This window comes from Gymnogyps californianus, chromosome 19 (genome assembly GCF_018139145.2).
Source record: "Gymnogyps californianus isolate 813 chromosome 19, ASM1813914v2, whole genome shotgun sequence".
Classification (NCBI taxonomy): Eukaryota; Metazoa; Chordata; class Aves; order Accipitriformes; family Cathartidae; genus Gymnogyps; species Gymnogyps californianus.
Window position 1 is genome coordinate 998,756 of NC_059489.1, and position 23,903 is coordinate 1,022,658.

General features: G+C 39.8%; 1 protein-coding gene across 3 annotated transcripts in view; it reads left to right on the plus strand.

Moving 5' to 3' along the window:
- RPTOR (regulatory associated protein of MTOR complex 1) overlaps window positions 1–23,903 on the plus strand; it is a 162,010-nt gene that overhangs the window by 30,734 nt on the left and 107,373 nt on the right. For all 3 annotated transcript variants that reach the window (XM_050908318.1, XM_050908319.1, XM_050908320.1), the window contains exons 4-5: window positions 13,135–13,293; window positions 20,012–20,158. In XM_050908318.1, the coding sequence (XP_050764275.1) occupies window positions 13,135–13,293; window positions 20,012–20,158 (306 nt within the window). The remainder of the gene's footprint in view (window positions 1–13,134; window positions 13,294–20,011; window positions 20,159–23,903) is intronic.

Consider the following 23,903-nt stretch of genomic DNA (forward strand, 5'->3'; position numbering starts at 1 on the left):
GGCCAGCTTAGTGTCATATATAGAAGAAGAAAAAAAGTGTGGGTGTAACAACATCGTGAAAAGTCCATAGTAATGAAGCTAATTGAAAAGAAATTAGTGGGTATAAAGCAACTAGCAGTGAAAGTTGTTAGAAACATGAACTGTTAGTGTGTTTTGGAAGAATTTGTGGAAGAAGTGGCTTAGAGAGAATTGCTTGAGATGTAGACCCTCAGAGGTCTTTGTGGAAGCTCAGTCTCTGAGGAGAGGTTTATCCCTTAGATCAGTTCTAGCACTGTCCCTGCCAAGACTGTAGTGAGTGAGCAAAGATGAATAATGAAGTAGCGATTAAAAGCTCTCTGGGTAGGTAACTGGACTGGACCAACTGGGCTGTACTGGAGAACAGGAGCAGTGGAGCTGTGGTGGTTCTAACCCAGGACCCCGGCTGGTACCCTGGCCAACTGCAGATGCATAAAAAACATTTCACACGAAGAACCCGAGCGTGTATCTTACCGCTTGATGGCTTTCTGAGCGGGAGGTGGAGTCTTGGTATTTTACTGTCTGGCATATATTGTTCTTCCAGGAGTTTATGAATGCTGAAAAGTTTAAAACGGTTCAAAGAAGTGATTCAATGGTGGTGTCCTGTGGCAAGGACACACTTGTCTCTACAATGTTCAGTTAAGCTGTGTGTCTCTATTCTTTTGCTCTAAACATGTCAATGGATATTTTCATTTTAGTTTACCTAGTTCTAGTGTTGGAAGAGATAATAGCTAGCCAAGAGAAAATGAATAAAACATAATTGGTTCTCATTTTACAGGCCACTGTTACATACAGCTTCTGTATCATTTCTCCTGGCAGATGAATCCTGGGACATTTAATCATTCCTCATGTGAAAGCCATTGCACACCTAAAAAAAAAAAAAACAAAAACAACAAACCAGACCATCTTCAAGATATAGGTGTTTGCTGGATCTCTACAGTGGCATTGTGGTTTTGGGGCTTCTTTCTTGCTTTCCTAATGATTTCTAACTCTGTTCTTGCTTTTATGACTGCTGGTGGGCTGATGTTTGTACAGAACAGCTCCTTACACTCCCAAGATCTTGCTTCTGAGTGCTAGTATGTAGTTCAAGGCTAATTGTTCTCTGTGTAAAATCAGAATGATGTTTCTTCTTGCACAACTTTTAAATGTATCTGTATTGGATATCCTCTTCCGTACGGCAGCTGAAACACTCCCTATCGCAGGGTCTGCCTGCAGGAATTCTGAATAACCCTCTGTCATCAACAGACTGTCATATTTCTGCTCACTCCCTTTTCAGTAGTATTTATTAATGTGTTGGATGATTCAGGCTACCAAACTGGTCCCCTCGGAACTTTACAGCGACTTCCCTCCATGGACAAAATTAATGATTCTCCCCCCACCCACCTGTTTTATAAGCAAGTCTTTATATATGGACTTTCCTCCAAATCTTGTGTTAAGATCTTGCTAAATGTCTTCTGGGAATTGAAATGGGTTTATATCAAAAAGATACTTTCTCTCATCTCCATGCTCTTTGATTTCTTTAAAAAACTCTAGAAGATAAGAGTTTGATTAAAAAAAAGTATGGCTTCTCATTATAGATGCTAAATGGACTCTTCCCCGAGGTGTTTATAGTTTCTGTTTGTTTATTATTATTCCTACCAAAGTGCTCAACACAGATGTCAGACTGCTCTGGATTTCTTCTGGATTCATTTAAAAAAATTATGTCATGCTTACTGCTTTCACATTTCCTGATACCCAGGCAGTTTTAAACTGAGGTTACCCTCTACAGTTAAAGTTAGTAATTTAATACTCGAGGTAATTTAGTTTACCATTTTTGATCCATAACTCCTGGAGATGCGATAGGGATGTGGAAAGTCTGGTGATCTCATTGCTTGTAACTGATTGCGGTTGATGATGGCTGTGTCAGCTCTGTAGCTGCCTGCTTCCAGCAAGTTAAACCTTGAGCATATGCTTTCCAAAGCTTGTAACTCCTGATCAGTTGGAACAACTACTCATGCTGTGCATTAGCTTCCTCCAGGTTGTTATGCTAGTGCCTGTGTATCTTGTAATTTTTTTTTAATTCTCCAGACCCACCTTATAGATATAATTAAAGATTTTTTGTTGGTAGCTGAAATATTGATCTGAGTGTTGATTCATCTAAAGTGTTTTTAATACTAAAAATCAAAATGGCAGTCAGTCTTAAATCTTGCTTATGTTTCGTGATAGAATAACTTTCATTTGAAAACTTTCCTAAGGAGGCAAAAACTCTCAGGCTTGGAGAAACACCGCCTGCCCCTCAACCAAAAAATTCCCAAAGCATCGTGATGCCTTGCAGTCCCAGCTAGCCTACAGTTCTTACTCTGTGTTTCTCAAACTTGGGTTGCAGCAAACCGGAGCAAATCTTTAGCTGAGGCTTGGCTGGGCTTAAAATTTCCACCCCCACCCCCCCCCCCCCCGCCCCAACTAGGCAGAGGAAATCAGAAGGGTGTTTAGGAAACTGTGAACCCAGTGTTTGCTAGATGTACAGCGTACTATTTCCTCATAGAAATTAACTTACGATTTATAAATATTTATAAATGTAAAAATATATTTTTGTGGTCTGTATTCATCATAGTTTTCTTACTTGATGCAAGATATTACCTAGTGCAAGATAATAGTGATGGGTCATACAGCCCTTGCACACACTTACGCAATTCTGTCAGAGATTACTTGCTGGTTTATCTGATCTTTGGGTAACTACCCGAATGCTGTGCATATGTGAGCTTGTCTGCATGTTCCAACTCATTTTGGAGCTTTAGGGTTTTTTCTTCTTTCTGCTCAACATCAAAAAGTTCCCTAACAAAAGGACTGGAGGTGATTGCAAAGAATTTCTGAATATTCAGAGAAGAAATCTAATGTGACCTTTAGAGAAATGGAAACAAGGGTGAATTTAAGCATCCAGTCAAGAACAATAAAATTGAAGTTCCAATCCTTATAAGGACAAAAAAGATGGCACAAATCACTGAGCTTCCTTTCTACTGCACTAGAATATGATTTAAACCTTTTGAGAAGCTTACTGAAATTTTTTGACGCTATTTTTTATTTTCCTGCATGTCATTACAAGATGATTTCATAGAATGCTTTAAAAATAAATAAATAAAATTATGGTGACACTATTCTTTTCTAATTTGTCTAAGCTATTCCTATTGTATTTTTATTTGTTAATGTGCAAGTATAAATGCTGCTGCTCCCATGCTGCTTCTTTATTAACTGAGGATTAGTGTTTGAGGAGTGTTTTAAAACAAAACAGAAGCTTATCTGTGTGGTGTATACTTAAAATGCTCTGTCTTAATTTTGCTCTATTGTAAGTAATAGCTATTTTAGTCTTCTCTTTTTCCTGAGGTTTTGTTCTTAATAATTTTAAAAATTTATTTGAAATCACTTAAGCCAGGATTTTCCAGGACTTTATAGCCTCAGTGAGTGAAGATCTGAAAGAGAATTCCTTGCCATGCAAAAACAAACGCACATTTCATTCTCAGAGCTTATTTTTCTAAGCTGCATGAGAGATGACTGGGAACCGCCGCAGGTCGTGGTGTTGGGGACCCAGCGCTGGCTGTAACCTGGCTGCCCAGGTCCTGCCTCCTCAGCTGCTGTCATGAGGAAGACATGTGATTTAGATATACATAGAAGTTGTTATCTCTATTTCTGTCAGTGCCACTGCGGGTAATTTTTCTTTTGGCTTATCTGCTATATGTTCGTGCCGTCCTTATGAAGAGTTTTTTGTTTAAAGTCTTTTAATAGGCCCTCAGAAAGGCTGATGGTAACAAAATGTTCCTACCCCATCGCTGTAAAAATCCAGTGCTCTGTAAGAGTTGGGCTCGCCTTGGCTTTTGTTGGGGGTTTTGTTGAGCCAATTTGTTATCCTGTATTACTAATGGGATAGTTACCACTCTGTGGTACTACTGATGTAGTAAGTAAAGCCTGGAGCAACGCTGAAAGGTTAGAATTGCTTTTTCCTGTACTGTAATTCAGAATCAGACTTTAATATACTGGTCACTCAATTAAAAATGACTTATTTCAGTTTTTCCTGACATAGCCTTTTTATTCTACATTGTGAAAGTCACAGGATAAGAAAGCACAAAGGTTTTCATTGTGTAGTTTAACTCGCATGTATCTCATTCAGTGCTGAGCATCGTGCGAAAACACTGTAAATGTGCATTGTTGCTCCTTAATTGATCATTATTATCTAATAAAAATATAGAAAAGAAAAGCACTGGGAGACAAATGAAGATGTTTTGATTTTGTCAAAAGTTAAATTGTAACAACTGGAATAGTAACGATATGTTAAGGTAGTATTCATGGTGAATGGCTCTAAAATAGTAAAAAAGAGGAGGTATTCCTCGTCTCTCCCCTTTCTCATGGAGATGCAGCTTAGCGGAGTTCTTATGCAAGGATGAAAATAGAGCCAGAAGCACACGCATGTAGGTGTGGTACAGGTTTAAATTTTGCCAGTAATCTCCAGTGTTTTCTCCATAATTCTTTTTCCTACACAGGCACCCATTCTTGGGCCTTTCAGTTTTCTGAATGGTTATGTTGCTCAAAATTTCTATTTAAATGTGTTAAGCTAAATAAAATAACTGTAACACCAGTCTTTGAATGAATTATGTTTTGCTTGGGAAGACGAGTGCCATCATTCTGGCAACGTTCTTTTTCATTGTTTTGTATGCTTCCAGTGTATAGTTTAAAAAAAGTAAAACATCGGTGAAGTTGCTCAGCTGTGTGGCACAACACGGTCATCCAATTATATGGCTGTGAAACTGTTTGACATATATATGCCTATTTTATATGTCTAAGCCAGAGTTTGTTCCAGACATTCGGAGGAACATGTTGCATCAAACTGGCAGTTGCCCCATAGAAGATGGAATCTGAATTAATTCCATTTTATCTTTTTCACTTCAAGGAAAACTAAATCCAGTATTTTTAGTGTTCATCATTAATAGGTCTTCAAACATGTGAGAAACATCTCCAGCCGCAGGGGTTTTTATATTCTTTGGATGTAAGATACTGGTCTGAGTTCTCTTGCTGTGAAAATGGTTGTTCACATGCTCTTACGCATAACTGCTTCTGCACTGCCATATATCGCAGAGTGGCCCTCCAGTGTGCTGGTGTTGGTGTTGCTGGTAGAGGATGTGGCCGTCGGATTTAACCGCGGGATGGTTTGTACAGTTGCGGTCCTGGGGACTTGCTGAGATTCTCGTGTGTAACAGAGGTGGCAGTCAGGAACTCAGGAATGCAGAGACTAGGGTGGTGTATCAATCCCCGGAGCACCCTACCCTGAATTGGGTAAATTCTTGTGTCTGTTGTAGAAATAATCTGTTTCTGAAGTTACTGTGCTGCTTCATTAGAACGGAGCAGAAGGAAGCAAGTGTGGATTTGCTTCCTTCCAGGGCCAGCTTCACACAGGACCATTGCCATGCCTTTGAGTAAGTGTTCTCAAAATTTTCACCTTTAACAGTCAGTTTGATAAGACTGCCTACAGAAGTTCTGTAACAATTTTCCTGTCATTTCAGGTCCTGCTATTAGGTCTCCTCTCCCCCTTTTTTCCCCTGGTGTTCTGCTCCCTCTGTCCTCACAGACCATGCTAGCTAAACTGGCTCGTGGAGCAACAACAACGATTTTGAGTGCTGACCTTGATCCCTTGAGCAGTAGCAAAGTGGTTTGTGTGCTGGGCTGGGGGCTCCGGCACGCGCACAGCCAAGAGAGCTGGTATGAAACCTGCACATCTTTGGCCCTTGAAACTGCTGGTTTCATTACTCTTGTTTTTCAGTAACTTATTTCTTTGTAAGGCTTTTTATATTTCTGTTTGTCAAATTTGGGCACTGTTCCAAAAAACACACTCTCTTGGAATAATTAGATTGCTTTGATTCCTTTTAATTAAATCATGTTAAGTAGGCTGTCTGTGTGCATGGCAAAGTCTCAGGTTTAATGTATTTTCTGCATTTGGAAACTGGGATTCAAATCTGCTCCAAGTCACAGTGCAGCAGCTGCACGACATGCTGTGATGTCACATTTACGTAGAGGTTCACCTTGAACAGTAGAATTGCTTTGAAGAAGAAAGCAGAAAAGATTATAAATCATTATAAGGAAGAATTAGGCTGTGTTAGGAAAAAATGTTTATAACGATAAGGGAAATGCAGCACTCGCTGTCTTGCAAGGCTTTTGGGCATCTGCCATAGGAGGGCTTTAACACAGGTTAGATGACCAATTGTCAGGAAGGATGCGGATGTAATTGATTCTGCATCAGGATAACTGGGATGGGACTGGATTACTTCACGAAATCCAACCCAGCCTTGCTTTCTGAGATAATACAAGACTAAGCAATGAGATGGCAGGGTGCAGAATAGGAAACCTTTCAGTTCATTGTGTTGTACGTATCCTGCATATCAACTGACAGTTCTATAGTGAACTTTAAAAACCCAAGTGCTACAACTATGTTGATTCTATTTTATTTATTTTACCTCTAGCAGTAACTCTGAAACTGTTTTTGTTGCTTTGTGTGCGCTATTTTGCATGTGGGATTCTTTGCCACCCAATAGCTGTTCTAAGAAAAAAAATCTTCAGCAAAATAAAGCTTTTATACTTCGTTATAGATTCTGGGTAGGATCATACATGTGGCTGCTTCTGTAAGGAGGTGTAAAAGACAGTTTCAGGATAAAATATTGAATGTTGGAGTAATTTCTTCAGTTGATACATTGGAAACACATCTTCAGATGATAAATGGAGCAGCAGTGCCAGTGAGTCTCTCAAGAAGAGCAGGGCTGTCTCACCAGACCCATCCCTGGTTTGGGGAATCTTTTGCCTGACAGTGCGTCCAACAGTAAGGGTGATTTTGATCCCTTCGAGGAGAGACGGGAATGAGAGGAGGGCAGATATGAACAGAAACAGAGCTGTGATTTCATGGAGAGCTTCCCTAGTCCTTACATAGTGAATTTCAAGCCGTTCCACACTGTTTGCCAGTGTAATTTTACCCCCTAGCCACTTCTCTCTCAAGTTGTTTCTTGCTGGTGCCCTGTGACCCCACTCCAAACAGTCTTGTAGAGCTTAATCTGTGAAATGCTGTTTAAGGGGCTTAAATCCTGCTTAACCAAGAGAATTTCTTAACTTTTAAGTGTGAGCCTCTGACCCTGTGCAGATGATGCCTTTTCTCCACTCAGATGAGCACAGTTTTACCCTCTTTACCTTCCTTAAGGCTGTACACACTAGTTAATGTCTCTTTGTAGCAGCTGGGGAAGTCATTGGAATAGCTACGTTCTTTAGCCCAGACTCACCAAAAGCATCACACCTCAGCAGTATGAAGTTACTAGGGAAAGCAATTTGGGGATCACGTGTCAATATGAGTTGTAAAAAATGAAGTATGAATTTCTTTTTATGGAAGTTATGCCCATCAGGTTTAGTAAGTTATCTTAGGGATAAAAGGTGAGTGACTTTAGGCTTTTGTTATACTTAATGAAAAGAGGGCAATATTGTAACTTGTAAATAGCAAAGGTGATGAATGCCAACAAATACATTTTTCATATGGTTCATATCTGCTGTGCTAGGTGTTGCTATTTTGGCATTGAATCACATGCACGCTGTGGTCTAAGTCTTGTGGAGTCTTTCTGGAACCAAGACTGCGGTCTTAGGCTGCAGGAAAATGAAAGATCAAGACTTGAATTTTATAACTTTGATGGGAAAGTAGGTTTTTCCTTGTATTTTTTTGAGGGGAAAAAATTAATCTGCCTGATGAAAATGCCATAGTGCTCCAGCATGCATCTGTCACCCTGCTGGGCTGATGAGTGCCAACGATGATGGAAACCGGGCCTGGCTTCCAAAACTTTTTCTCCCCATTGCCCATTAATGGTTGAGCAACGTCAGCAACTTAAGTCACTTATTCTCAAATTGTCACCTTTAGCACTCTGCATTTCTTCCTTTTTATAGGACCTAATCCTGAGGTGAGTTTCCTGAACTCAGCATCTGGCAGGGTTGAGCACACCAGAGTTTGGAAGGCGGATAACGGGTCGGGTTCTGGTTTCTCAAATGACAGCAAAAGCACTTTGTCACAAAGTCGCTGAGCTTCTGCAGCCCCTGCTCTTTTGAGCGTAGCTTGGTGATATCCTGGGAAAGGGGCCTGTAACTTTGACTTTTCCTCATTGTTTGATTTATGTTTTGGCCCCATTCAAAGTAAAAGAAAAAACCTGTAATTAGGTGAAGTTTCCAAAGCAGAGCCATTAATTTAAGCACAAAATCCACAGAACTGTGGGAATTACTTTATGCAGCTAGCACATACTGACATTTCCCAGTGGGACAGAAATTGATGAACACAGTGAATTGGTTTTTCCCCTTCAGACAGACTCATCTTGGAGAGGTTACTGCTATCACCTGCTAATCAGTAAACATGTGGGTGTTTTATTTATCCTTTGAAAGAACTAAATCCCTCATGAAACAAATGGGACAATGCTCATGCTTTATTGCTGCTGCTTTTGTGTTTGGTGTTTGAGGCCTGGTGTCCCAGTGCAGCCCCTTTAGCGAGGCTGGGTTAGGAGCTGACTGGCTATTCAGCTCTAACTCCGCTTTATTTGCCCGCTGACAGTTTTCCCCTGGTGTTTTCCCAGACCTGCTAATTATCCTGGTAGTGTCAGCCCTGCGCTGCTGGCGCGTTTGGACCTCGCTCGCTCGTCCTGATGAAAATGACACGGAGCTCGTGTAGATCCCGATGACAGTTTTCAAACCAGATATAGCCAGAACGTTGCTCTCGTCTTGAATAAGGAAACGATACGGTTTTGATAGCTCACATCTTTAGCGAATCCCTGTTTTCTCTCTTAAAGATGATTGCTTTGATTTTTATAGCGATAGGAAATTTGGAAATAATTTGGAAAGTAGTTCTGAGAGAGTGTGTCAATAGGCAATCAGCATAACTGCTTTAGAGCAAAAGAGTCTCACTTTAAATTTCAACATTAAGCATGGTTAATGTTAATGTCCACAGCAAAAACATCTAGCTAATGCACTTGGTATTTAGCCCCGAACTGTTTTCTTTTCCTGTTTTGGGTGCCAGAACTCCTTTCTGTTGAAACTCCTCTTATTTCCTGTCAATACAATGTTTTGTCAATCCAGAAGTTTGTGGCATACTGAAAATTGAAATGTCTTTAAAATTAACATAACTGTATTTTTAAACAATTATACAGGAAAGAGGTTGGATAAACCGATGAGTGTTTCATAAGTGTGGCAATAATACATAAACAAGCAAAACTTAATTTTGCCTGTGTGAGTAGAATAATGAGGATAGTCTGGATCAGGCCACCACAAAGTTATTGCTTTTGACAGGAGCTCTTCAGTGAGACACTGAGGTGATCAGAAAATGAAATTCACACCAGAAAGCCAGCTGACATCACTGTCAGCAATTTCATGCTTGTCCATCACGGTGCTCCGGTTGGGCTTTTTGACAGCTCTAGTGCTAGGATTGCAACATCAGCTGGGAGCAAAAGATACAGCTGGGCATCATCTGCAGAGGAATCGAAGTCTGGATTGTCTTGCCTGATAATTGCGTCAGGAAGCAAAGACTCCGTGCCAAACACCAGAAAATATTTGTCATCAACACATAATAGAAGGCAGAGAAGGGCAGCATGGTCTTCAGATGCAGTAACAATCTGGAACTGGTCAATAGCTCATAAAAACAAAGGGAAAACAAAACATAAAGCCTTGTTGCGTGTCTGTGTGACAGAAGTTGCTGAGATTAAGCCCAACAGACCTTTTGAGGCTTTTGGTTAGGCTCTCTGTTGCCCTTTGCACTAACTACTGCTTGAAGGGATCTGTTTGGAAGTGGAAGGGAAGGAATGCAGCATGTTGCCAGGGAAGACAAATGAATAATGACAGAAGGAAATATAGGAGGGTGATGAAAGAAAATCATTCATCAAAAGGGTAGGGATGCTAAAATGCAAAACGTTCATATGAGAACTAAAGCTGTGTTTAAAAAATGCTTCTTCATACTGTGAAAGGAAAGGTAAAATTGTTGAATCAGTGAATCCTCGTGGACTGCAGCTGATCTGGGTGTCAGCCATGTTAAACATAATGGGACGCTGTAGAGCTTGGTCATCGGTAATGTGCTTTCCGGTACTGGATAGCAGTGGCAGCCCATGGGTTAGCAAGGTTTTCATGCTGTTTCTCTTTGTTCCTCTCAAAGACCTTCAGTTTCTGTAGTTCTGTTTCGGAGGGAGACCTTATTTGTTTTTAACAGTTATTAAAAATAGCATCTTGTCCCACAGAGCATCACATAAAACAATAAGCTCCTCCTCTCCCCCCACAACTAATGCCCCGTACCCCAATCAGATGAACAAGCCCTGAACACTTCTTGTAATTACTGTACTTATTCTCCTGGTATTTTTGGCATACCAATTAAAAAAGTCTTGAAGACATTTTTAGGGGGAAAAAAAAAAAAAAGAAAAAAGGCCACCACCTGGTCTAGTTTGTTACTCAGATATCTGTTTGTTGTCATATGTGCATGAATGGTGTGTAATAAACTCACGCCTGAAAGTCCTGAGCTGACAGGTAGGACTAAGACTGTCTGCTTATTTACAGGCTCCCTCCTCTCCTTTTCATTCTTCTCAGCCTTGTGTTTCTCAATGCGCAAATGATATGTTTACAGTTTGGATCTTTAGATCTACAGGCTTTAGTTTTAGAGTATGAATTCACCTCCATTAATTGCGAGCTGTATTTAATATTTATGCTAAAAGGACGTGACGAGTGTTCGAATGAGCGTGTTCACCTCTGAAAAAAAAAAGAGCTGAAAAATTACCAACCACTCTGGTTATAGTGTCTTGTAAAGATGCCAGCAGGCAGAACGTGATTGAAGATGCACATTTTTGCAAATCGGCGCCTTCATAACAACACTGAAAGAAGAGAGAAAGAGGTGTGGGGGGATCCGTGTTAAGATTAATATAGCCTCTTATCTTTACTTAGTGCGGAAGTTCCCAAAAAAGATGAGTGTGTCAGATCACTGGTTCTTTCTTAATATTTTTTTTCTCCTTTTGCTTGCTTTTCTTTGTTGTTGTAATCATGTAAATGATGCCATTCATTGTATCCATCTTGCCTATTGGCTTGAGATGCTGAATATTAATTGAGCAGCATGATAGCTGTTTTTCGAGCTTTATAGATAAGCAAATTATTTTTATATTAAAGCGCTTCATCCTCTTTTACTATGATATTTTAAGACTTTCTTATCTTTGCCTGTCATAGAAGAAAACCTAAAAAGCCCAAACTTCTGAGACCTTGATTTGGTTTATTATCAAGCTTTCAATAGCAGATTTTTGTAGAGGTTTGTATATGGTTGTCCTGCTCTTAAACTCGGTTCTTTATTTCAATACATCGGCTTTAATTTTTTTAAAGCCATTGTGATTCTGGATTCTCAGTCTCTCTCTGCAGTTCTGGAGAAGAGAGGAAGAAACAGGCCTTTGTCTTTCAAAGCACAGCTGAAAGACTTTTTGTTATTAGTTGGCCTTGCTTCAAAAAAATGCACTTTTGAGTATGACAAACTAGCTACTACATAGGCATCTTGAATTTAGCCGAGTAAAAATGTTTTTGAAGTATTGGGGTTTTTCTAACAGTTTGGTTTTTTTCTTAAACATAGAAATGTGCTCTGATTTACGTGCTTGTAGAGCTGTGTGGCTAGGAATGATAATGTAGTGTCCACAGCCAAAGTTGTGATGATATTGAATATAAAGTTTTTCGAAAAGCAAGGGTCGGTTGCCAAGGGCTCTCGATCAGTTTTCCCTCTTTTTACCCAGCTGAGTGAATATCAAATTCCTGGGACTTTAGTGCACTTTTATCTTGAGAATGGTGTTGTCTTAAAGGATAAGCTGTTTGAGGTGAGGTTATGAAATACAGTTACATTCATAACCCTTCTTTAGAGAGGGGGGTGCAATACAGGCTGGTGTAACCTGGTGCCTGACCTTAACCGCTAATAGTTAATAAGTTAATTTAAAAGTATGTTGGTGTTATGCTAGATTGCTGTGATTTTTTTTTTCTGTTTTTATCTATCCCTGAAAGTTGAATAAAATTGTCATGTACTCACTGATTGCACATTAATTCATTTTTCTGTAATTCTGTAGGTTTCTGTAGTCTCTTCTAGTATCTGCAGGTAACTAGTCTACTTTTACAACTGCTGTACATTTAGTCAGCAGTCTTCTCTATGCCTCTTATGTGAAGAGCAGACAAGAACTATTGAGCCATAGTCACGTTTATGGCCTGATGGAGCCAGTAGCGGTGATGAGGTGCTGGGATGGAGAGATCTGTGAGTTCAAAGTAAACTTGTTACTGAAAATGCGTATGCCCATAGTGTATGTAGTCTAGCTGCAAGAAGTTGGCCATGTTTCTTTTTGAAGACAAGCTTTCTGCCATAAAATTTTTCACTGTGTCTTCTGTGGGTTCATCTAGAAAAGGCAAGACTCCATCTAGGTTTGACATATTTGCAGAGGTGCTGGCCAGGTTTCTTTTATATCTGTCTTATTAATAAAAGGGGAACTAACTAGTTGGGGCTTAGGAAGAGGATGAGGCTGCTGCTATTCTTATTCATATTCCATGAAGGATAGCTATCTGAACTTCTCTACCCTTCAGTCTGTTATTTTTGTTCCTTTTAAGGCTTGAAGCAAGAGCTGTGTCCCTTTTCCAGATGGGAGGGAAGGAACATCTCAGAATGAGATTTGAGGTTTACAGAATATCTGATTTATACAATTTTCTGTCTTTAAGAGGGAATTTTGTTCAGTTGGAGATGTACAGGGTATGAATTTGAGGATTAAGAGAACTATGCAGGGTTATTTTTGAGGCTGGCTAATGTTGAAAACATATTTGAGCTTCCTAAGGCTTTTTGTATGTTAATAATCCTCGAGCGAAACGGATCGGAGTTCAGAGATGCGATAAACTCACTCAAACCTGTGCTGTTACTGTATGTGTGTGCGCAATCCCACACACCAGTAGCAGACATACTTTGTTTATTCAGCTCTACGGTAAATGTTTTGTGTTTTCTTTTTCCAGCGTAACCAATTTATATACATGTTTCTATCTTAACTAGGTGCCTGCATCTTAGATTTGTTTTTACACTTGAAATGATTATCTTACATTTTATGTTACTAGGCCAGGTACAAGCAGAGTCTTGATCCTACGGTGGATGAAGTTAAGAAACTGTGTACATCTCTGCGTCGAAACGCCAAGGAAGAGCGGGTACTTTTCCACTACAATGGACATGGCGTCCCCAGGCCAACAGTAAATGGGGAGATCTGGGTCTTCAATAAGGTGCGTCTTTGCGAAGCAGCGCTGAACAGCTGAATCTTTTTCACTGTTATGTAAATTATTGAAGTGGTCTGCTAGAGAACAACTGGATTTTCAGGGTTTAAAATGTGTTCACGGTTATTTGTTTGGTTCCCTGCTGACAGCTGTTTGCTTTCTTCGTGTTCTTGAAGTTCTGTGAGACCAAATAGGTTGGCCCTCACCTCCCAGCGGGGCAGGAGGGTCTTCTCTCGGATGCACTAAAGCTCATTTGCAAAACACTGAAAAGCCAGCTACTTCCACTTGCTTCGTCTGCTTTTCAGAGGTAGCACCCCAGCTCTGTTGTGTCTGGGGAAACAGTGAGGCTCCCCGATGGACTTGGCTTTGCTGCCTTAAGTCACTGGCTGATTATTAAGTTCTTACCATGAAGTTTATGCTTAAAATGTCTACTAACTCTGAACAGCCATTGTTCAAACTGCCTAGAGATACTGCGTGCGGACAATAAACTGTATGGCTAGCTCTGCTTCCAGAGCACAGAGTACTGAAGAGCCTCCGAGTACAATATAATAGGTATCTTTTATTTTTTTTTAAAGACTTTTGTTACTCCTACTTAGCCATGGTTTGTAGCCATGGTTTGTACAGCTATGTAGATCATATGCAACACCCTTCGAGTGATTCCAAGTGTGACCTCGATGTACTTTGCTTTCCCTTTAGTTAAGCTATTTAGTGTCTATTAAGGGTAACTGATTTAGAATGGAGTCTTAGAAAATTGAGAGATACTGCCTGTAGCTGAAAAGTACATTCAGCTGACATAGGACTCGCATTCATTATTATAGATATGCTCCTATTTTATTTTGGGGGCTTATTGAGCTTCTTTTCTCATACTTCACATGTATTATTTTTATAGTTGAATGACCATTCACTGGTAATTTGAAAGAGCAGGGTAGAAGGGAAGGGGAGAAAGTGCAAGAGGGCATCACTTTATTCTGGTGCATCTATATTAGAGACTTGATTAGTATTCAGACCAATTGTTTATTGGTCTGAATACTAATTCATTTTGAAGCTGAATTTGGTGTTTAAGAACAAATAGGAGTGACCTTCTTCTTACTTAACAGCCAGTGGGCAATAAATAAGCCAGAAAGAGTGCTGGGCAGAATGTGTTACACATGGAAGAAGAGGAAATTACTGCTCAATGAAGTTGTGTGTTGTGCCAAATGCTTTATTAAGAGCTTACTGGGTATTTGCCAGTTTGCCTGCAGTATCAGCTGGGGTAATATGGTGTGGATGCCACTGGTGATTAGGAGCTGAGGTCTCTCTGATTTATCTTACAGACGGTGAAAAAAAAATTTCATTGTCATAGAGGTTGATGGGGAAAGTTGAAACTTAGTAATTTTTGCAGCATGTTACCAAATACTGGCTTTTTTTGGAAAGAAAGAATCAGGAGTGGAACTTTTCTTTTAAGCAAAGGATTAAATTTAAGGAAATACTGGGGGGGGGAAATATCAGCAGTGTTTAGAAATCAGTCGTAAGGAATTCAGTCTCAGATCTAAGCAGAGGGCCTAATGAGGCTCAGTATTATAGCCCTCTTGAATTGAAATAGTAGAGGTACTGAAATTTGACTGTGCTGACATTTTAAAATTAGATTTAAAATGCTCACGCATGCACTTGAAGTCTCAGTTATAAGAGCATGAAGGCAGAGCTGAAAGGGACCTTGAGATCCTCTAAGTGAGGGGCCAAAAGGAGTGAAACAGGCCTCGCTGGTGGATGTGGCGTGTTACAGGCTGACCTATGTTTGTCGAAGCAAATAAAATTTTTTGGATTTATACTGAATTCCTGTGGGGCGAGGTTCAGCATCTGTCTCCTGTTCCCCGGAGCGTGTGGTCCTGGTGAGACTGTTAGCAAGGTTTTGGTGCAGGTGCTGCAGGAGACTGGAGGGCAGTGGGGCAAATAGGAGGTGCGACATCTGTTTTAATTCAAGGATAGGAGACAACAATGGAATTTCAAGAGTCTGTCCAAACGTTTCAATATGCTTTTGTTCTCAGTCTGTAGATACTCATTTTTCCTTTCCTTCCCCCCCCCCCCCCCCCAATCAGTGTGCAGCCATTATGGGGCTGATGACGTAGGTGGTGACAGAGAGGACTTCTCCCACTGCGTTTGAGCAGCCGGCGCTGCCTTCCCTGCGCTCCTGCAGCCCAGCCTGCATGCAGCACAAGTTGGCAGAGCCGCACGGGTTAGCGACCTTGTGCCTTATGGCTGCCAGCGCTTTCTGGGATGCACAGACTAGCAGACCCAACGCCTCTTCTTTTCTGCTGGTTTACTGTGAGGGGAGAAGAAGTGAAAGCAGCTTTGCAGTGCTGTTGGTAGCTACCATCAGACAGCCTGGAAACTTAGAGGACCTTAGTACCTGTTCAGTTTTTTCTTTTTCACCCATGTCCCCTGTAACAACCAGCCATCTTTGGAAATCTACTCTTGTTGCCAGAATGCTTAGGTTTGTTTATTCCTCACGTTTTGTGAGAGGCTGTGGCTTTCAGCTCTTGCTAAAGCTTGTGGTGCCAGGAATGTCATGGTGTTGTCAGAGTGCCCCAAGCAATTCTGCGTCTGGGGTTGGAGGAGGTATGCTGCGGCTGGGGGAAAAGGACGTGGCTGCTCATAAGCGTCTCTCCTGTAGCGCCACAGATTATTTGAATCTCCCAACATGTGCCAGCAAGCTATCAGAGACAGCAAATAGATGTAGTGGCGCAGGAGCACTTTGTAATGATGCTGGAGAAAGTTCACAAAGCGTTAGATCTTCATTAATATCTTCCCCTTAATTTCTCAAGAGTTGCTATTTCAAAATTAATTTAGACCTCTGCCCTTGCACAGTTGGTGCTCTGTCTGAACTGATGTTTTAAAATGGTAATGTAAGAATACTTCTCTCATATGCTTTATTATATACTCCTCTGAAAAACTGCCTGCTTGTGCAGCTGATTGAATTAGTTGACAAAGGGCCTGGCAGAGGGACTGACATATTCTTGAAGGTGTCCCAGGAGCACCCGGAAGGGTAGCCCTGCTCCGGCTCTGCCGTTTCTCTGACGGTGGGCTTGCGGTGCTGCCACAGCATTAGCAGATTGTCCCCCTGCCCTGCCGGAGGGAGACCCCTGAATTTGCAGCTGATCTCTGTGCGCTGTAAGAAGCCTTCCTTGCATGGCAGTAGTGTATTCAGGAGAGATTAAGCATGGTATATTCTGATAGGTAGATCAGAAAAGATAAAACCTTCAGGAAGTATCATGCAGCCTGATTCACTTGAGCTGCACATCTCAGTCACTTTATTCAGTTAACAGTGCTCAAATGCTACCAGAGAGGCGTGTGAAAGAGGAAGGAGTGTGGTGTGATTTGGATAAGGCACTTGAAAAGCTAGTAGCTAAACTAACTTGGTCTTTAAAAACCAAACCTGCCTTGTCTCCTACAGACAGGTTTCCTTGAGTTTAATTTTTTACAGATTTTGACAAGTTGTGCTTGCTGTAGTACAAATACCTCTGGTTACCTTCACCTTTCAGGGTTCACCTGTGAAGCAAGCCTTTCCTTTTGATACTTAATCTTGCCTGACAGATGAAGAGGACAGTAGTAAATAAATAATCTGATACCCATCTGCATTCACTTTATTAGAATTTAAACCTGACCTTCTATGTATGCTTTGTAGAAAAGAAGACAGTAGCAAGGAGCGTCTCTGACTGCATTGCCTTGCAGCAGAGTGTGAGTGCAGGGAGGTGCCTGCTCCTCTTCCCCGCGCCCTTCCTCCTCCCCTCGAAACACACGCTTCAGAAATTACTTCAGCTCAGTAACTCTGTGGGGTCAGAGACAGCATTAAGGGAAGCAGAAAGTATTTTCGGTTGTAAATTTTTTTTTCCTAGCTTTTAATCACAGCTGCTCAGCAAATGCAGTGCTGCTCCAAGGCAGCACGTGAAGGTGTTATGGTGCTTTAGTTTGTTAATTTTTGCTTTGCAGATTGATGAACAAAATGTTCCTGAACTCTTTCAGTTAGAAAGATAGTAAGATATATAGAAAGAACTGGGGATGGATTCCCATAGGTTCATTGCCACAAGGTTCATTTCCTGAGATTTCTGAGGGATTCCACGAAGTTCAGAAATCCCAGGACAGAAGCTGAACACAGCAACTTCTGAGGAAGCTTTTTAGCTTTAGAGAAATCTCTTTAGAGAATACTCTTCAAGCATTGTTTCATCTTTGATAGGAAATGGAAAAAGAAACTGTACCATGCTTTGGAAGGAATGATTATTTTGAAAATGTCTTTTTCCTGGGTCTGTTACGTCTTACTGTTGTACAAAAAGATGTGAAATGTGTCCATTGTCAGAAGCAAATTCTACTGCTAACGTGAGAAGACGAAACACGAAATATGCATCATCATTGTGTTCCTATTAAGTCCTTTGGAAACTATTTACATATCACTCATCCTGTCCACAGCTGTGCTGAAACAGCCTCTGTTTGACCAAACAAGGGCCAGAAGCTCCAGTCCTTCTTCATGCTGTAGAAGATTGCCATGGCTCGTTGTTTTAACTGGCTGCTCTTGCTGACATGTGTTGCAAGCCAGTACTTAATTATGGAATTGTACGTTATTTTACTGTAGGCTTCCTGCTCTGGCTCACTGTACGGTATTGGCGTACAAAGGAAGGGTTGAGACAGTCCTTGCAAACTGGTTAATTTGGCAGTAGCTGGCATTTTGCCAGATTTTGAAGATGCAATAACATGCTTTTCATATATTTATTGTGAGTGCTGTTGTATTAATAAGGAGTGATGTTCTTTTTCTTGTTTTGCTTGCTGCTATTTTCTGAGAAGATCCCAATGTGGTTTCAAAAAGATAAAAATCAAAACCCCCCCGACTTCAAAGATGTTTATTCTGAAGGTCTGGGGAACTTCTCAGCAAAATCTGAAGAATGGGTTTTTTAAAAATATTTTTGAGTTGTTCGTTAAGCAATTGGTTATGAAATCTGTTCAAAATCAGTTTCTAGTTTAGTTGTTTGTTGTGTCATTCCTTTAAGCAGTCACAGAGGGATGGTGGGAGCGGTGTTAACAGAGCAGAAACTTTCTTGCTAAAAACCAAAGTCAATACTGAGAACAAAACATACGGACAAGTTCTTTCATACTCACAGCCCCAGCATGGCAGAAGCAAGATGAGCAAGCATCAAAAGATCACCCTGAGCAACCGTGCTAGAAAACTATTATTTAACACTCCTTTTTTCTTCAAACTATCTCATTTACATATCATTAGCAAATTTGATAAGTTATATGTGACCCCCACAGTAAAGTCGGAACATAAGATTCTTCTGGTTGGAAATATCACAATATTAAGCAGAGCTATAATCCAATCTTAACTGTAGCAATATGCATTATAAAGTTAAAACAATGCATGCCCATAAAATCTCATTGATTATATGTGTCAGAGCAGGTTTTTTTTAATATGTAACTTACTATGATTGGACTGTGCTTAAACTGAGTGATGTCCTTAAAAAAGATCTGGGCCAAGGGTGAATTGTTCATGTATCATTCTATCCTGCAACAACTCCCTAAAACTTTGGCTTTTGTAAACAATTTTTCCTATTAATTTTAATGAAACAACCGAAACTTTTATACATGGGCGAAACTGGATTTTGAAATGACTTACTATTTCCTACCTTATCTAACATATGGTTTATGATCACTTCTGTCTTTATATATGCTGATATGTGTCCTTGAAAATTTGATTTTTGTAAAAGTTTACTGGTTTTATTACAGCTATTTTAAGTCTCTTGAATTTAAATGGGAATTATGATCCCATCCATCATTCTGCTGATGTTAATAGGAGCATCCCAGCTTTTACTGTAGATTTTGGGCAGTGTTCAGTGCTGTACGAACATGAACAGGTTGCCCTCTGGCTGCAGATGGGCAGGGTGATGCAGTCAGCCACTGTATATTTGGTAGTGACCCTTTGCAGGCTTAAACGGAAGAAGGCTCCTTTGGTTTGTATTTTCAGTTCTGCCACTTAGTTTAGGATGTGGCCCTTCATAGCTAATTTTAAATGTCTGATTTTTGATCCTCCTTGTATTTTAAGAAGCTCCTGCCTCCAGTTATTTGGGGGCATTAAGATGGAAGACAAGGAACAAAATACTTCATATTTACAGAAACTGAATTGTTGGTACTTCACTTTGTTGAAGGCAGGCTTTGTTGGTTTTAATTTTATTGGATAATTCTGAAAGTTGCACAGAAGTTAAAGGCTGTAATAAAATTATGAAGCATCTCGTTAAACTAAGATGGCGTAGCTGCTGATGGGCTACATAGTCTTAATTATCAATCTTGATTTATTGATGGAGTTTTCAGTTTAAGACGTTTGATGTTAAAGACAGCTGGTTTACATCCTTTATCAGTGTTGCAGAAATATGAGATAAAATTGGACTATTAAATGCTGGTTGGAGTTGTTAGCACATATCAAAGCACTCTTTGCTGAGTTTTAGAATTTTAGTTTAGAGTTTAGTGTTTCAAACAATACCACAATAAAATCTACTTGTCGTTTTTGTTGGAGTTGGGTTCATAGTCCTCATTATTAGTAGATATTGATTGGTATTTGTATTGATTAATATGCCCAATGTTCAATCTAGGTTTTATTTTGTGATTTCAGAATTGGAATTTTTTAATGTGTATTTTATTATCTCACCAGTGAAAGTTCTGTTGCTTCTCTGTCTCTTTGTAACTCGAGTGTTTTTTTTTCTTCTTATAGAACTATACTCAGTATATTCCTCTATCCATATATGACCTGCAAACTTGGATGGGCAGTCCTTCCATTTTCGTCTATGATTGCTCTAATGCTGGCCTTATTGTCAAGTCATTCAAACAATTTGCACTACAGAGGGAGCAAGAGTTGGAGGTGAGATCGCAGTCTGTTGCAAAGGTTTCATTTGTGTTTGTGCCGCAGGGTTAAGTTTAAGCTTGCTTTGCTATATACAGCTGAAAAATGTGCTTAAAACTATGTTGTAAGGCAAATTAATTTGCAAATAATTTTGCCATTCCAGCTTTCTGGTTCAGTTTGTTATCCTATTAAACTTGGAACAATTTTTAATACAAGCACTAATTAAATGGTAAAGTTAATAGAATCAATTTGTGCCCTAATGGTCTTTTCTGCTGAGATAAATGCTGAGGTGAACTAGACATATTTATTTTAGTTGCAAAAGTCTAGTATCTGGGTATGTATTTGGATGCAGTTAGAGTTTTGTGCTGTTGAAGTGAATGTGAAAATGCAGAACAAAATAAAATAAACCTGATACACAGAGGGATTGTCACTGGTGGTTTCAGTTTCACAAAGTGCTTAAGTTGAATGTGTTTCTAATGAAAAGCTATCTTTCGTTGCATTTCAGATTTACTTCAATAAATTTATTAGTAATTACATTTGCAAAGTGGAAGGTAAGAAGTCAGGATTCTTTGTGCAGCAACTTGGGATGGCAAGGCTCCCCACAGCCAGAAATTCCTGCTAGCTTTAACTTACATAGAAAGCACATTTTTTAAAGGTTAACTTCTTACACTCTCACAGTTCTAAGACCCTGTATTTAAAAAAAAAAAAACCTTCAAGGAAGGAATATTAATTAATCAGGCAACCGACTGTCACAAATACAACCTTCAAGCAGATATTAACAGTATGCCTGGCTGTGATTCCTTTCATTCTAAATTCCAGTTTTTGGAGATGCTTTTGTGGTGACTCTTTTGGCAGGTGGAAATTCCATTCTACTGACGGAAAACAGTCTAATAGCTTGAGATATGTAGATCGCTTCATTATTCCTTCTCTTCAACCAGTGATAAAGCCATACTTCGTAAAGATAAGAAAATTCCCAAAGTCTGTGGCTTGGGAAGAACATGAAACTGCAAGACACCGCTCAGTAGTATTGGTAATAGATGCCTTTTGAAGGTTACCATCTTTTTAAGTCAAGGAAAATGTCTCGTGGTCATATTCTGTTCTCCTTTTCCAAGTTTTCCTCTCAGCCTGCAACTTTCATTGTGATATTTTTCGGAGCCTTTCTCTTTTGTTTGTACAAAACACCCTTCTGGATTTTTGTTTTGTTTTCTCATTCTGTTCCTAAGCAGGTTAAAAATGGGCCGAACTTTACCTTCCCTTTCCCTGCTTTCTTCATGAATTTCCTTTTTTCCCTGGCTCTTGCTGAGCTCTAGAATGACTTTGAAGCTGTTTTGGAAGGAAGGCAGCCGCAGGTGTCTGTTGGTTTCTGCTGTGAGACAGATAAATTGCTTAGGTGAAGCTTGTGCAGGAGAAGCTCCTCTGTGCAAGTCAGGCAAGTCAGACAAACCAGATTGTCTGCAGACAAGGACAGCTGGTTACAATGAGAAAGATGAGCACAAGTAACAGTGTCAGTCTTTATTTCAAAAAAAATACTAAATTCCATTTGCTCTGGTTTTTTTATTTTGCGAAATATGTGAGGTTACATGGGAAAACTGCTTTAGTATTTCTTCTCTTTGCAACACAGGTTAAAACTACCACTTTATTTGATTATGAAAATACTTTCAGGCTTATACGTCAGCTTTCCATTCTGTATCTTTAGATTTCATTAGCTACTGACAACTTACTGAGATAACTGCTTATTATTAATAGAAAGCAGAAGACTTGGTAACAGAGATAGAAAAGTGCTTACAGTGTCATACAAAGCATGGATGAGAATTCATTTGGAAAACTATAAATTAATGAATTGTTCAAATTCACGAGAAGTGAAGTAAAGCTGGAACTGGTACTCAAGAGGGGCTGCTAGAGTGATCAAGATAATTGTTAGCCCGTCTTACTGAAAGGAGATTAGAGGAGCTTGCCGTTCTCTTAATCTGACAGAGTGAAGACTGAGGGAAGCCATGGCTGTTTATTTTATTTTTTTCAGGATCACTTTTTTTGGATAGCACGGAGCACTGGTCAGGTGCCATCAGATTATACATTTCCACCAGAAACGTAAAAATTTAATTACAACATATTTATAGATATGTTTGCAACCCCATTATATTGGGTTTTCATTGTTCATGGAATATAAAGGCTGGTACTCTTTCTTAATGTAAAATCTAAATTTTGTTCAGGCTTCAAAGAGAGGAAGCACAAAAAGAAATGATAACTTGGGAGTGATAGAAGAGCAGTTAATGCTTCTCTAAGATATCTGAGAAAAGATAATGTTGTAGCACTGCATGGTACATTGTCTTCTTTAGAGAGCTGCCTCCAAAATAACACTTGAATAGTAAATACTTTTTTTTTTTTTTTTGCCTTTTGTTAGTAAATAAAGTATGGCTAGTGTGTGTGAGTGAGGAGCTGTGTACACAGAAAGAAATAGATCAGTTTCAGTAAGAAGATGACTTTGTTTACCAGAGGCAGGGATCTGTCATATCTTATCCTGGTGGACAGATTGCAATTGAAAATATTTTTTATCGTCAGCAAGACTGCTTCTCTGAGGGAAGTGAGGGTGAAGGCAGAAGATCTAGCTCTGAAGATGCCAGAGCCAGTTCAGCTGTAACTGGTTTTTGGTGGGATGGCAAATGGGCAGATGTGGAGATAATTTTGTCATTTGATTATAGCTTTGTACTGTGTAATTTCAGGGCAGCAATTAAGCTAATGAAGTCTACCAGGCCCCACCATTCTTAATATGTCACAGTGTTTCCAAACTTCAGTTGAATGCTATTGATATAAGGACTGGCAGTTTCCCTGGACTGTGGTAGACTTAACTGTTTCTATCTGTGAATTGTTTTAATTATCAACTGGATGGGCAGTTAAGGATTTGGTTTAATATCTAGCTAAACAAAAGTACATATTTTGCAGATAAGAAACATCCATTTAGCAGCATGATGTGGATATGATGTGGCATAGTATTAAGTGTGATAAATTAGTTTAGAAGTTCATTTTTCTGGTTGATCCTGCCTTTATTTGTTTTGGTTTTGTCCTGATATTTGTAATAGAAGGCTATTGTTTTCCTTTCCCACAAGACATTTTTCAGACCTGGAAACTGACCCCAGCTTTTAGAAACTGGAATTCCTGCTGTTGCTTTCCTGGTTGTTGTCCTGTTTGGCATCACTAAGCACGATAGCAGTAAGGCCAGTGTGAATATTGGTGGCGAAAGAGGGTGCAGAGTGCTGCCTGGCAGGCACTTGCCCTCATGCCGCTGTCAGAACATGGCAGGCAAAACGATGTCTGCAGAGCGGGCAGTAACCTGGTTAGAAGACACCTTGCTACGCCTGCCTTGGAGCTCTGAGCTCTGCTTGTAACATGTAGTGGAAATGATGGCACTGGATGCTCTTAATCATCTCATTAGCTAGCTCTGATGATGCTGTGAGTGTATATAAATATACCGTAATTCTGGAGAATTAAGCAGGCACTTTAAGTGTGCTGTGCTAACAATGATAAAAGAGTAGGCTGGTTATTTCTGATTAATTTTCTGTGTAATTGTGACATTGTGTTTCCTTTGACTCATACTTGTTTCACACAGCAAAGGTCTGCCGTCTTAAGGCCGCATTTGAGATGTACAGAAGTGAAGGCTGAAATATGTCTCCTAGATGTGTGCTTTGCTGCATGAGATACAACTTTTTGATTTTCAACTTTATTGTTTGAATTTGTCAACAGCGTACCTTACAGCTGCATGCTAACT